The 15,275-nt window shown below is 34.6% G+C and overlaps 1 protein-coding gene across 4 annotated transcripts in view; it reads right to left on the bottom strand.

Annotated features, from left to right (window-relative positions):
• Positions 1-4,202: 4,202 nt before the first annotated feature.
• The window catches only part of LOC124366136 (ras GTPase-activating protein 1), an 83,044-nt gene continuing 71,971 nt past the window's right edge, over positions 4,203-15,275 (bottom strand). For 2 of the 4 annotated variants that reach the window (XM_046822438.1, XM_046822439.1), the window contains exons 16-18: positions 8,829-8,995; positions 7,152-7,277; positions 4,203-4,649 (exon numbers count right to left, since the gene is read on the bottom strand). In XM_046822438.1, the coding sequence (XP_046678394.1) occupies positions 4,572-4,649; positions 7,152-7,277; positions 8,829-8,995 (371 nt within the window). In that variant the 3' untranslated portion in view covers positions 4,203-4,571. Of the gene's footprint in view, positions 4,650-4,692; positions 4,982-7,151; positions 7,278-8,828; positions 8,996-15,275 lie in introns of those variants that run through there. The other 2 variants (XM_046822437.1, XM_046822440.1) reach the window with 1 other exon arrangement.

Here is a 15,275-nt window from a genome sequence, read left to right as displayed (position 1 = left end):
TCGTGTGCAAACAGACAATAACTGGAAAATGTTTGATCTTGCATGTTCAAATTCAGTAAGCCTGTGTCTTTAAAGATACAAAGACAATACTCGTGGTTTACAGCACTTTTGTACCTCAAATAAACGACGCATTAAAATCTATAAAAAACTTGAATGGAAGCATAGGCCGAGTTTTACATTAATTTGAAGGTATGGTGAGATAAAACACTGATCAGTAACAAATGAACTCTGTTACTAACAGCAACTTTTCCTGTGAAATTTGAAAACTGCAATATATTTTTATAAAAAACCACAAACTTATAATTAAAAACAGGTGTTTTTGTTTTCAAGGAACCAAATTATTATTATACTTTCTTTGAACAAATAGGCTTTTTAGGAAAATTGTTTTAAAACGACTCTTTTGGTGAACCAAACATAACTAAATTTTTACAGAAATACACGTCAAGATTTACAGATTTTAATATATACTGAATTTGACATTTTATAAGATTCTTTCCATTTACACTCATGTACGTTTTGATGTAGAAAAAACTACTATACTTATTCTTGATGAAATATTCTTCGAAGACATACGAAATAGAAATTTGACAGTGAGATAACAGATAATTTGTAGTTACTAAAGACTATAAACACCAAAGCACAATAATTGACAAAAGGCATTGTTCGGCAAAATAAAAAAATCCCTTAATTATTACAAAGTTACAACAATCTTAAAAATTAAGGTGATTAAAAAACTTAATCTAGAATTTAAAAACATTCCAGAAACGAAAAGCTTAATAAATTTATAGAGTTGCCCCTGAAAGATTTAAACCTTGATAATATACATTTACATAATACATTTTTCATCCTCTTTTACTTCAATTCATTCACAAGCAAAAGAAAACCATCTTGGAAACTCAAATTTACCTCCACATTTGAGGTATTGGATCTTTTTAAAGTGATTTATTAGTGTTGTTGTGATTTGTTTTTTTAGTGATTATATAATGTAAGGTAAAATACACGCAATACCTGTGCTATTTTGATATAATGCTGTTGTTGAGCATTAGTTGCTGTTGTTGTATATATATTAGTTAGAGAAATTATGACAGGTAAACTGCTTGTTCTTGCATGGATCTTGGTTAGTTTGGTTACGTATTGGTTAGTTTGTTTATGTTTCTTGTTGCAAGTAAGCATGTAATATTCTTTGAAGTTATTATTTAGTCAAGTGGTTTAAACATGTTTTGAAAAGTATTTCTCTTTCACAGGAGTGACTATTTATTTAATAAATACATAGTGTATTGATTAAAAATAAGTTTTGTTTCATAATATGTGTAGGCCTAGGTTAGAAGTGTCAAATTTTAGCAAGCTTTATTTATTTTATATGTTGAATTTTACCAACATTATATGCATTTGAAATGGATATGAACTATTTAGATCAATCTAGTATTACAAGAGTTGTTAGGAAGTGAACCAGTAAACCATGACAGTGACTGACAAACTTTGAAGATACAAAGTTGCCATGTAAGAAAATTGATGCTTTCCGGATTCATAAATGTTGTGAGTTTTGCTACATAACTTTGTACTTGTTCTTGTTATTGATAAATTGTATGTTATTGCTTACTCTTGATGTGATATAACACTGTTTCATGTATGGAACAAACTGTTATTGTTGTAATATAACATGTTACCAGGGCAATATTAATTTTTCATAAAAATACTCTGTTGCATGTTTTATCAATATAAAAATAAAAATTTATGAAATACGTCCATCAAACTAGATATGTTCTAACTAGAGAAATATATCAATAATTTTTAAATTTGGAATTTTGATTTAGTACAAATATACCACTTTTGTAAGTATGGTCCCACCCCACTGAATAAAAAAAATGTATAAAATCTTCAAATTTTCAAAAAATGCTTTACAAGTATACATAGTAAAAAAATACAGACTTTTATGAAAAAAAGATATATGACAATGCACAGTTAAATAACTTTTAGTCTTTCTATATTTTGTATAAAATACCCTTGCAAAACCTGGAATAGTGGCCTGCCAATAGAGGTAATGTAGTTGTACTTGATTAAAAAGCAACAACGTTGCATAAAATGAATCTTTGAAAATATTAAAGCATCTTTAAATTAATATTTCAAGATGTTGGCCGCACATTAGAACAACTCAACTAGCTGGAAAAACTAGAAAAAATGTTTTTAAATAGTAGCAATTAGATTTTAAACAAACTTTTCTAACATCCATTATATAAACTTTACAATATTAAAAACACAATCTGGTTAAACAAGAAACAGAAATATATGCTATTATTATTAATATGGCTAAACTGTACTGTAACATTTATACATTCTGAAAAAATTATTGTCTTATAATATGAATTGAAAAAACAATGACGATGTTACAAGAAAAACCTGTAAACTGTCTCTATTTAGTTAGATTGCAGAAGTAGCAATGGAGTAATTCTTTAATACATTTTTACTTTTAACAATGATATTATGATATCTGATTTGGTTTTAAACTAATGAAAATATCATTATAAATTAGTCCCCGATTCAAGTAAATTTATGTCAGGAATTATTAATTGGAACGTGATAACAGTTGTTTTTTAAACCATGTTAAAAACTTAAGCGGAATTCCTTTCAAGATTGCTGAATAAACTTTTAATTTTTTCCAAACTGACAATAACTTGGAAACTATGATAGTTTTGTAATGTATCATAATCAACTGAAATGTTTTGTACACTACAGACTTCTAAGTTTGTGCTTATGACTTAAGTTCATTAACTATCCAACAGAGAGCTCCACCTGTTTAGCAGCCAACAAAGAATAGTTAAATGTCATTAAACCAATGATCACATATGAGACATCCATAGCAGTTAATAGCTACATTCATGTCAGTATGAAAATGTAAAAATAATCAAACAATTACGAATCTCGTATTAAAGAATTTTATTCTCTTGAAGTTGAAGCTCTGAATCTCAAGTGTTGAAAATAAATCAACTTTTATCCACCAACCAAGATTTAAATTATCGAGGGGCAACTATGTACACGGCTTTGATTCTCAAATGTTTTCAGCTATAAATGATTTTTTATATGTATTAACCTAAAACAACTTTTAAGCAACTAAAGATACCACTAAAATATTGAGCACAGCATCTGAAGCCATAATTCTTAATAAATATAGTTATTATTATAAATCGGTTATCACATAATATATCGTAAAATAATAAATACATAATAGACATAATTATTACTCTTCTCTGTACATACAAACTATGCTATATAAATAACATATATAATACAAAATAGTTACAGTCGAAACAATATAAATGCACCATAGGAAAATTTAACAATAAAACATATCTACTTAAAATTAATTGGTTAAGTTATTATGCAAAGCTTCAAGGGCTCAAATATCACATAATATCTATTATTTATAAGTCAAACAGTTTTTTAATCATTACTAACCCAACTTTGAAGCAATATAAATTCCCGTTACATTTATAATATAAATAATTATTCATTGTATCACAAATATATTGAATACTATCAATCTATTAGCATACTTAAAAATTACATACGTTCCTCTGCAAAACTTTTGTATAATGTAAATTGAAATATCATTAATACAAATGAACATAAAAACTTTGGGGATTATTATTTCTAACTTAAAAGAAATGAAATATTTCTATTGCTAATTTAAAGTACAGCGTAATAAAGCAAATATTTCAAAAGAAGTAGTTAAGTACATACACAATGAATTATATATGTAAACATCATGGATAACAGTTGCACTCTGCTAACCTAAACACACTCAAAGTAAAAACAGCTTCATTTAATTAATAAATAAATACTATTCTTAATAATCATGATACTTTTACTCATTATTCTCCAATAGATTGACAAAATATGTGGCCAATTGGATACAGCAATTTTAAAACCTTTTCTTTTACGATTGCTATTTCAATACAATATATAAAGAGGTTCTCTGGAGAGCCCGTTGAAGTTGTTTATCACTCAAGTATCAAATGGTCACTTGCTCAGTTCAGATCTGACAGCGGCTGTGCGGACTAGCACCCGCCCTCTCACTATCTAATCATCTCCATGTACTTCTGCTTGTGCTTGCTCAGCATCTCTGTCACTGTCACCAGCTTCTTTAGTGATGTCTGCAACACAACAATAATTACTAGTATATAGGTCACTTGCTCAGTTCAGATCTGACAGCGGCTGTGCGGACTAGCACCCGCCCTCTCACTATCTAATCATCTCCATGTACTTCTGCTTGTGCTTGCTCAGCATCTCTGTCACTGTCACCAGCTTCTTTAGTGATGTCTGCAACACAACAATAATTACTAGTATATAGGTCACTTGCTCAGTTCAGATCTGACAGCAGCTGTGCGGACTAGCACCCGCCCTCTCACTATCTAATCATCTCCATGTACTTCTGCTTGTGCTTGCTCAGCATCTCTGTCACTGTCACCAGCTTCTTTAGTGATGTCTGCAACACAACAATAATTACTAGTATATAGGTCACTTGCTCAGTTCAGATCTGACAGCGGCTGTGCGGACTAGCACCCGCCCTCTCACTATCTAATCATCTCCATGTACTTCTGCTTGTGCTTGCTCAGCATCTCTGTCACTGTCACCAGCTTCTTTAGTGATGTCTGCAACACAACAATAATTACTAGTATATAGGTCACTTGCTCAGTTCAGATCTGACAGCAGCTGTGCGGACTAGCACCCGCCCTCTCACTATCTAATCATCTCCATGTACTTCTGCTTGTGCTTGCTCAGCATCTCCGTCACTGTCACCAGCTTCTTTAGTGATGTCTGCAACACAACAATAATTACTAGTATATAGGTCACTTGCTCAGTTCAGATCTGACAGCAGCTGTGCGGACTAGCACCCGCCCTCTCACTATCTAATCATCTCCATGTACTTCTGCTTGTGCTTGCTCAGCATCTCCGTCACTGTCACCAGCTTCTTTAGTGATGTCTGCAACACAACAATAATTACTAGTATATAGGTCACTTGCTCAGTTCAGATCTGACAGCGGCTGTGCGGACTAGCACCCGCCCTCTCACTATCTAATCATCTCCATGTACTTCTGCTTGTGCTTGCTCAGCACCTCCGTCACTGTCACCAGCTTCTTTAGTGACATCTGTGATACAGCAATGAATAGTAAATTTCATTCAAGTTTTTGGAAGTTACATGATTCGTTGAGCATAACTAAAACCTATCATTCTAGGTGCTGAAGAAATGTAATCTCTATCTGTCAGTCTGTCTAATCTGTTTGTATATCTACACGATATCTTTAGGACGAGCAAACCTTTATTCTTGAAATTTTGCATGTGGTTCATTTCTATAGAAGCTACATCGTGTTTGATGATGGTCCTTGTCACTCCATGGAATTTGGCCGAATGGTAGCAAACGTTTTACATGGCGATGAAAAAAATCGCAGGACAAATAAATTTGTAATCAAACTGAATACAATCATATGGCATTTCAACTTGTGATATAATAACATGTAGCCTTATGATACGAGCTATAGACTTGAAATTTTGCATGCAACCTCGCGAATTCTGTTACACATGAGGTGTGGCATGCTCTAACCTTGCAGTTCCTTGCAACCTTGGGGATTCCTGGGAACGAAAGAGCTGATGCCCTGGCCAACCAGGGCTCAGCAACAATTATGACGGGCCCTCAACCATTCTGCGGTGTTCCAAGGTGTGAATCCTCTAGGGTTGTCTCGAAATGGATTCGCGCGGAGCATGGGAGAAGGTGGAGGTTGCATCCGGGTTTGAGAGTGAGTAGAATGGTATTACAGTCACCTTCCTCCAAGGTGGCCTCGGACCTTCTCTCATTAAACAGATCAATGTCTTCCAAGGTCATTGGTCTCATTACGGGGCATGGTCACCTGAAGAAGCATCTACACAGAGTTGGTATCCTTCAGGAGGATCCGCTCTGTGGAAGGTGTAATGAGCAGGAGGAGACTGCTGAGCACCTGCTCTTTGATTGCCCAGCAATAGCAAGAGAGCGGTATGCCATCTTTGGTAGCTTGAACAGGGGTGGCGAGTTTTCCCAGGAGGACTTGATAGGTTGTTTTCGGCGGTTTGTTGAACTGCTGAAGTTGTAGACTGGTAGTCCTCATGGTGTTTCCGGGGTGCGCAAAAGGCCCTTGAGGCTTAAGTGCATGGCAATAGGCCGCCCCAGGGAAAAAAAAAAAAAAAACCTTGCAGTTTACAATGGAGTGAATATATAAAGATTAAATTAATATAACTAACCCAAAATTGCATAATGTACTACTAGAAAAAACTTTTTTTATCAAGAAGTATATGAACTATGATAATAACTTACTTTTTTTAACATTCCCTATAATTATCCTTTTGAATATGCATTCACCATGCAACACAGAAAAGAAATGTCATAACGTTTTTTTCAACAGAATAATATTGCATTTTGTCCTTAATTAATCAGCGGGAAAATATTTTAGAATATTTATACTATCATGTTTTGGAGTGTAAATTTTAGAATCAATAACATACGTCAAAAATGAAATTACTGCAGAAACAATGGCAACAAACACATAACTATGACACTTTTAACTTTTATTAAAAATGTTATGTTGGTTAAAATATTTTAATTTATTAATACACTTAAAATTATACAGTTAATCACAATATATCTGATTACAAACTAAAGATTAGAAAACTTATTAGAAGATGAATCCAAAAGTTAAAACAAAGAAAAAATACTATGTAGATTATAACAATTATAAATTAATGAATCCATTAGGCTTAAAATCATACACGTGTTAATTTGCAATATAGCTGCAAGCGCATAATAATACAGTGGTAAAGACACTATTTAAGTCACAGATTAACTACTTAATATTAATAAATAAGTAAACCGAATTATTTATGTAATAGCAAGAATGCTAATAAGGGAGTCATTGCAATAGGATATAGATAGGTGATAGCTGTGGCAGTCATTAGAATTTTATTTGAGTCTTTATTATAATTCCATATTTTTGGTTTTATACCTCAGATAGATGGATTGTATGTGAGTTTAATTTAATTGTTATGGTCTCGTACATAGTCTAGCTATAAATCTAAAACATAATTCAGATCTTAAATACAAGAGTTGACAGTTTCAGACAACGTACCTGTGTCTTGCTGAGTGCCTGCAGCTCTTTTAAATGAGAGACGCAGATGTGGTGTAAAGTACCAAGGTCTCGAGCAGGATCTCCTTTCACCCTCTCCCCTTCTGACTCTGGCTTCTCCACCAGGTTCTACACAGACGTACAACTTAATGAACTCAGGATTTTAAATTCAATTCAAATTTTAAAAATCACATTCTGGTGTTTTAAAATTTCATGATTATCAAACATTTTATGATTCCAGCAGCATTTCAGGCTTTGAATAAACACTAAAAATCGAATTGCAGTTAAAAAGCCACTAACATTACACTCTAAATTTAACTATGTTTAAAGATATAGTTTGGCAACTATTTGTAGTAAATTAGAAGCCCCTGAGTATTCAGTATTCACAAAAAAACTGTTATGGTAGATTACATAGTATAATTTGAAGAAGAACTGTGATTTTATTTACATGCATTACATAGGGTGCCTATTGTTGAAGTATAATAATAATAATCAGTGACGTTTTGGTAATTTTCAGTTATTTTTTAGCAAAAAATCGTTGACCTTTAATGGCATTTTTGACTACCATAACAAGAGTAACGAACAAAAAGCAACATCTTTACAAATCAATATTTTAGGGCATATTTCACTGATTAATTCTTTAACTGGCAATAATTTTTTCCTCAGATAGCAGGCCATTTTTTGGCGTTTTTTACCTGTACTGTAAATTTTGTGAAAATTACAGTTTTACTATAAACCTATATGTGTGATACATTTTTTGTAGGAAAACGTAAAAATAATTATGGTATAAAAACATTATGCATTAACCATAAAAAATTGCAAAGTGTTTTTTAATTGCAATTTTAAAAAACACTTTGCAATTTTACTACACTAAACAAATTATATTAATTTGAAAAGTGGTGGAGCCACTTATGAAGTGTGGCAATATTATAATTATTACAATCTGAAATATAAAATTTATTCTTCATTCTATAGTTTCAGAAAATATATAATGGTACACCCTGGTTCTCTTAAAAAAGCAAATTATATATATATATATATATATATATATATATATATATATATTGTAAAAACCAAAAATAGTACACAAAAGGCTACATTTGTTAATATGTGTACTACTATTTTCAAAAATTTACGAAAAATACACTTCCTACACTAAATGTTTCTAAAATATATCACAATTTAGAGAATTAACCAAAATAAATTAATAACCAATTTCTAAATTTATTACAATGAATACAACGGGTTTTTAGAATTAAAAAAATAATTTAATTTTTAAACTAAATATTACCAAAATATACCAAAATTTAGCATAGTATAGCCTCAAACAAAGTTATAACAACTATAAACCAAGATAATAAATCATACCCATGATATATCACTAATTTTTAAAGTGGCTAGATGAAGACAATCTTTCTGTTTTCCATTTTATGTTATTTCATTGTCATATTAATCACAAAACTATATATTTGTATTTTTTATACTTACCATATTTGATGTAGTTATAATAACTAAAAATCAATCAACTCTGTGTTGATAGAAAAATGTCAAACATATAACACATTCCCATTCTATAAACATAAATTAAAAACATTACTATTGAACACAAACATTTTATTTGACCCTTATAATTTATGATATTTGTTTCTCATAAAGTCACCCAATTAATTCAGGACTTACAGATAATTGGTCCAGGAAGACAACCATCCTCTCCTTGTTCTTGAGGATGAAAGGGTTTACCACCTCCATGTACGGTTCCTTGCCACCAAATTCCACTAAGTTCGCCAAATTCTGGAGACACTTAGCCACCATGATTAACGATCGGGAAGCCATCGGCGGTGGTGGTTCTGGAAAGATAGCGAAGTTTAAATAAAAATATTGTATACATATTTTAAAATTTAACATTATTACAATGAATTAGATATGTCTAGGAATAGACATGATTGCTTTGATACAAAATAAAATGATAATTGAGATAAAGTGCCTTTAATACAATCAGAATAGAAATCGTCTATATAATATAAGATGACGAACCAAAAGACACAAGAGCAAAAAAATATTTAGAGCAGAACGAAAAGCCTAACTTGTGAAGCTGGGAGGGTCGTGGTAAAATAATAGTGAGATACAAATTATTGTTAGTATATTTCATGTTAATAATAATGATTTATATTTATATTTAAATACAGGAACATCTATAATATAGATAAAATTGTCAATTTATGAACTGAATTGATGATAGCTGGTACATTTCACTATTAAATCTGATAACTATCATAATGACACTACAGCGTAACAGACTTGAAATTTGGATTGAAATTTCCAACAAAATTATTAACCCTTCCAACGCGGCTAACGCCTATAGATGCGGAACTGCCGATGCTTTAAACGCGGATAACGTCTACAAACGCAAAAGCTTTACCTTTTGAAATGGCGAAGAATTAGTTGTTAAAACTTCCGTAAGAGAGCAGGTCGATGTTCCTTTCGACTGTTAGGACTAGACAAAACGTTTTGTCACCGTTGGTGGACGTTGTAACGGTATCTTTTCGGGTTGAAAGCAATCGCCGCCATTTTTTGTATGGCCTGTGACGCGGCATACGCCTACAGACGCGTTCGTTTCATTCAGCTGTTTAACTACGTTTGTGTTGGTCGTATGTTGGTTATATTGTTAAACAAAGTGTTTTGAATCATCCGTTGTTATTCTAATAGTGTTTCAGTTTGTTTTTACTAACATTTAGTATAATTTTTTGTTATAATGGGTAATCCAGATGATCCAAGTTTTGACGAATTTGTTAGTAATATTATAAACACTTCATTCTCAAGTGAGATTGATTTTGATGCTGTGGACTGTGGACAATTTTGTATTTTATACCAGTTTCACCATACAAGTCCAGTTTATTTATTCTAAATAAATAAGGTTTATAAGTACAATATTTGTTTCATTTCCCTTGTAGGCTATCGTATAAATAAGTTTGTGTTGAATTTCATATTATTACATTTCAAAATCTTATACTGAACTTATTTATTTTTATGTACTAATTATACAGAAACTTCAGTTACAATTTACTCATTATAAATAACCTGTATAAATGTAATGTAATCTGTCAAATAGTGTTCCTATGTACATTATCCTGCAATGCAGTTTATTCAAAATTTCAAATGTTTTCGTGTGTATAAAATTCTCAAAAATATGTAATATTACATGTTTATTATTTTTTCTTATAAAGGTAATACAAAGGAATATGAAACAAAAATTAGCATTGGGAAATTTAAAAAAAAATTTTTTATGTCTTAGCGTTTGACAGTAATTTAAATTAGCGCTTTAAGGCCTACCACACACACGGGTCGACCGGTTTGCGACTATAGTTTCAAATCGGTTGCAGACGCAACTGTTTGTTGACCTTGGACGTGTGCTGGAGTGGGGATCAACACACGGGCTGACTAAACTGCAACCAGTTTGAAATCAGTTGCCGACTGGTCGCATGCGACCGTATTTTCTTGTCACCAAACAGTTGCGTTGCATAGTTTCACGTGTTTGTGAGTGCAAGATGGGTGATCAAGAGTTGAATTTAAAACTTGTAGCAGAGGTCGAAAAGTACGAAGTGTTGTATAATTACAAATTACCAGGATATTCTAGAAAGGATATAACTGACAAGGCTTGGCACGAGATTGGAGTAGCAATGAACATGACAGGTAATTGATAGCAGATATGTGCAGGGTGTCCCGTTGTGAAGTAGTGCCAGCCAAACGATATGGTTTTTCAGTCAAAATAAGCAAAAATGTTTAGTGTTGATATCTCAAGACCTATCGTCATCATCGATAATTTGACAGTTTAAACCGTTTAAAATTAGAATTTTTTCATGACCACCATACTTTATCTGTACTATAGTATATGTGAGAAACTAAAATTCATGCGGTTGATAATACAGTCTTGAGAAAATAAAACATTTTTTACCGTTTCATAATGGCGGTAATGTAAAATATTTTACCCATTTAAAATATCATGGATTTTGGCCCTTTATTTATGGGACATTCTGTATTATAATTTTAAATGAAAAGAAATTAATAATAAGTCAGTTACAAAATATAGTTATAATTTAATGTACAAAGTTTTATTGAAGTATGTTTTGACAGTTTACTTGAGTCCTTATAGGCTTGCAAAACCGACATCTTGCAATCAATGATGTTTCACTTGGAAGAATGATTTATTCTATAGCTTTTTCCCACTGCCAGGGCAGAGATGCTTGAGGAGAAATGAAGTAACTTGCCAAATATTGTCTCACAGTAACTGCCGAAGAGCGTTCAGTGATTGGATGCTGTCTTGGGCATGGTCCTTCAGCTATTTCCACTGTAGCCGGCGTATAGTCGATACCCTCTCTTTTACGTACGTAATTGTGTAGGATACAAGCGGCTTTTACGATGTCGATTACCGTTTCTGCATTGCGACATCTTATGGGACCATTTAACACTGCAAACTTTTCAGTAGCCATACCAAACGTGCATTCAATAGATTTTCTTCCTCGGCTTAATCTGTAGTTAAATATTCTTTTTACACCATTGAGTGATTTTCCATTGTATGGTCTCATTACATTGCGTGCTAGTGGAAACGCTTCATCTGCCAAGAAGTAGTAAGGGAATGGTCTTTGTATGTCGTCGTATCGCAATGGGGTGGGTGGCGGAGTTTGAAAAGCACCATGGTTGAGCCAGTATCGCATCATGGCACTGACCTTGTAAACACCTCCATCGCTATTTCGTCCAGCATATCCTGGTTCTATCATAGTGAAAGCACCATCAGCATCACAGCATCCGAGTAAGATTATTGAATTGAAACTTTTATAGTTAAAATTTTCTGAACCAGTATTTGGATATTTCTCAATGCGGATATGCTTTCCGTCTAACGCCCCAAGGCAATTTGGTAAGTTCCACAATGTCTCAAAACGTTCGGCAATTACTTTCCATTGGTCACCTATTGGTACCGGCATGTAAGTTGCTTGCAATGCATTCCAAATGATTTTCGTGGTTTCTTTAATAATGACTCCAACTGTACTCTCGCCTCTTGCAAAATATAAAGAGAGAGCGACAAATGAACATCCTGTAGCCAAATACCTGTAACAAACGCTTGAATGTAACAAGCATAATTACTGACGGGTTTTCATAAATTATATATAAATACTTAGTGTACTTATCACACGTACAATATTGTGCATTTCTACTTTATACTACAACTTACATCGGCCAACCGATTCAAGTTTTGCTATCCCTTTTTTTCTTTTCAGCTGCGGAATGCAAAGACAAGTGGCGTAATCTCCGGACAGTATTCATGCGAAAAATCAAACCTTCACCTTCGGGATCTGGCGCTAAGAAGAAGGCCTACTACCTGGCAGAGGCCATGCAGTTTTGTTTGCCGTTTGTAAGAACATCAGCTCCTCCTTCTACAGGAAATTTACCAGAGGTTCCTAACTGTAGCGACGTAAATACCGACGAAACTTTATTGGAATCACAAATATTGGATGATATTCCAGATGATCCTTCAATTGAATCACCGCAATCGCCGTCAATAGTACAGGATAATACTTCCCGGTCATCCCCAATCATACCAATACAACCTCATACCAGCTCACAGCCATCGTCCATTCCGAATGAAGGTAAAAAACGCCTAACGCAGAAGAAAAAAGCCGCTGTCGAAGCAGATCAATGTTTTGCTGCATATTTTAAGGCAAAAACAGCACGACTTGAAAATAGTACTACCGCAAACGATAGTAACAAGAAAGAAGCTTTGAAAATGTTCCTTCTTAGCTTGATACCAGAGTTGGAAGAACTCAGTGATTCACAAATCAAACAATTTAAACGCAAAGTTTTTACTCTTATTGATGAAATATCAGGCACATCAGATGTCACACCAGCGTCGCCACATTCCAGCATTTCACTAATCTCTCACCAGTCAGGCAGCAATATTAGTGCGCCGCCAACATCCGCTGGTAATTAATTACTACACGCAATTTACACAGGACATTGACGCCAACCAGTTCTATGTGCAAAATCTGGAATAATTACTTGATATCTAATTTTGTATTTTGACAATAAATACATACCTTAGAGTTATGAGTATTCTTTCTTCAGCAGTCACACATTCCCTCATATTTGTGTCAACCTTATGTATAAATGGAGCAACCAGCGTCACCAATTCCACATATGACTCTTTGGACATTCTGTAGAAAGCTATAAACTTTCTGTCTGTCTCTTTTAATTGTTCAGCTGCTACGAATAGTCTGCACCTTACATTTTTCTCTATGTATGGGTGACACCAATATTTTCTGCGCATTCTTCGTTGTCTACGACGTAGAAAACATGCAATTATGTCTTCCTCATCCTCACTAGTACTTGACATGATCGATAAAGTTACACTCCGACAAATAACTATTCAATTATTGATAATTTATCAAGTAAAAAATGTGAATGTAAACATTACTATACCACTATACGCATGTTCGCACAGAGATCGCCAACTGATCCACACCCAGTCGCGTCGTGTGTGGAGTCAGGTTTTATTTTGGTTGCAAACTCGTTGCGTTTGAAACTAGTTCTAAACTCTGGTTGCAAACGGGTCGACCCGTGTGTGGTAGGCCTTAGGGTTAATTGTGACCTTCATTTATAGCTGAACAAATGTGAAGTAATCGACTGAAAAAAAAAAGGGTGCGAAGTGGCGGGGTCTTCATACCCCAACACATGTGCCAAGCCAGAGCGTCCACGAAGCACACGCACAGCCACCTTCTCTCTTCTTGAGTGCTGTACTTTTCGTGCGCCGTGCACCTGGGAACTGCCTGATCCAAATCTTGTCTTCTTTTATAATTCCGATCAGGCTGAGCTGATCTGGCGGGCTTTCTTTTGAACTATCAAAATTTTTAACTTTCTTTTCCCACTACTCTCACACTGTCGGGTAATCTTCCCAACAATCTATCTTAAGCTATTCTAATTCTAATTTTCCTTCTGTTAATCCAAGCCAAGGTGGAACAGCATATGCCGAGGGCTGCGTGATCAAGGGAGAGCTTGGTCGTAAATATGCGAACTCTGGATACCTGGCGACCTCCAGTTTAAACCTAGCCTTCCCCAAGTAGAGCGGGACAATGCTTGGGGTGACCTTTAGATCTCCGCTACTCGTGGGAACACAATGAGTACAGAATTTACAGAAAAACAAACAAAACCAGAGAGCTCTTGTAGCACTCAAAAAGTGGATGAAAATTCACGAAACACAGAGGGATTGATGATGGGCTCTGACCCTAGCAATCCTGACCAAACCCAAAAAACAGGCGGACTTCCTAGTAGAAGTCCAATAGCCTCCGACTCGGTCAGAGTCGAAACAGATGAAGAAGATGCGATACTGGAGGGCGATCACCAGAAGGAAGAGGGAGCAAAAGTCGAGAGACAGCTCCCAGCACTGCCTAAGTTATGTGGAGCCGCCAGGAAACGCATGGTCTGGTTCCGAAAAAGAGGGTACTCCCAAGAAGAAGCCAGGGAATTGGCCTTAAAACCAATCCCAGAAGAAAGAAATAAGAAAACTGAACAAACAAAAAGAGGGAAAGAAACCGAAAAGACCTCACTCTGATGGATCCACTCCGGAGGCCCATCAGAGGAAGAAAACAAAGAACGAAGGAAATCAAGGGGAACGCAAGGAGCAATCTGGACAACCCCAGAAACCTTCATACAAACAAGCGGTAGCTGGTATAAGGGTAGGGGTCTTGCACTCCAATTTTCCCGAGACACTACTCACAACTGAACAGATGGAGAAGATCCAGAGCTTTCATCCTGGAAGCTATCGTGGAGGAACAGGAGGTCCCTACTCTCCAAGATTCTACGGTATCAACAGGAGACAAGGGGTTCTAATCTTCACCTGCGAAAACACTGAAACAGCAGAATGGGCTTAAAGGAAAGCAAGACTCCCTAAAGCCTTGGGAAGAGGCCAGTCTAAGGATAGTACCAGAGGAAGAAATCCCTCGTGCGAGAATCGCGACTGTCTATCTTCCTGACAGCATACTTGACACAACCGAAAAGATAATGAAGCTCTTAAAAGGACAAAACAAAGAGCTATCTGTCGGAGAATGGAATGTTCTGCGGAGAAGCGACGAGGGGAAG

Source organism: Homalodisca vitripennis, chromosome 7, assembly GCF_021130785.1.
Source record: "Homalodisca vitripennis isolate AUS2020 chromosome 7, UT_GWSS_2.1, whole genome shotgun sequence".
NCBI classification, from domain to species: domain Eukaryota; kingdom Metazoa; phylum Arthropoda; class Insecta; order Hemiptera; family Cicadellidae; genus Homalodisca; species Homalodisca vitripennis.
The sequence above is the reverse complement of the archived record's forward strand: the minus strand, read 5'-3'. Positions and strand labels throughout refer to the sequence as shown.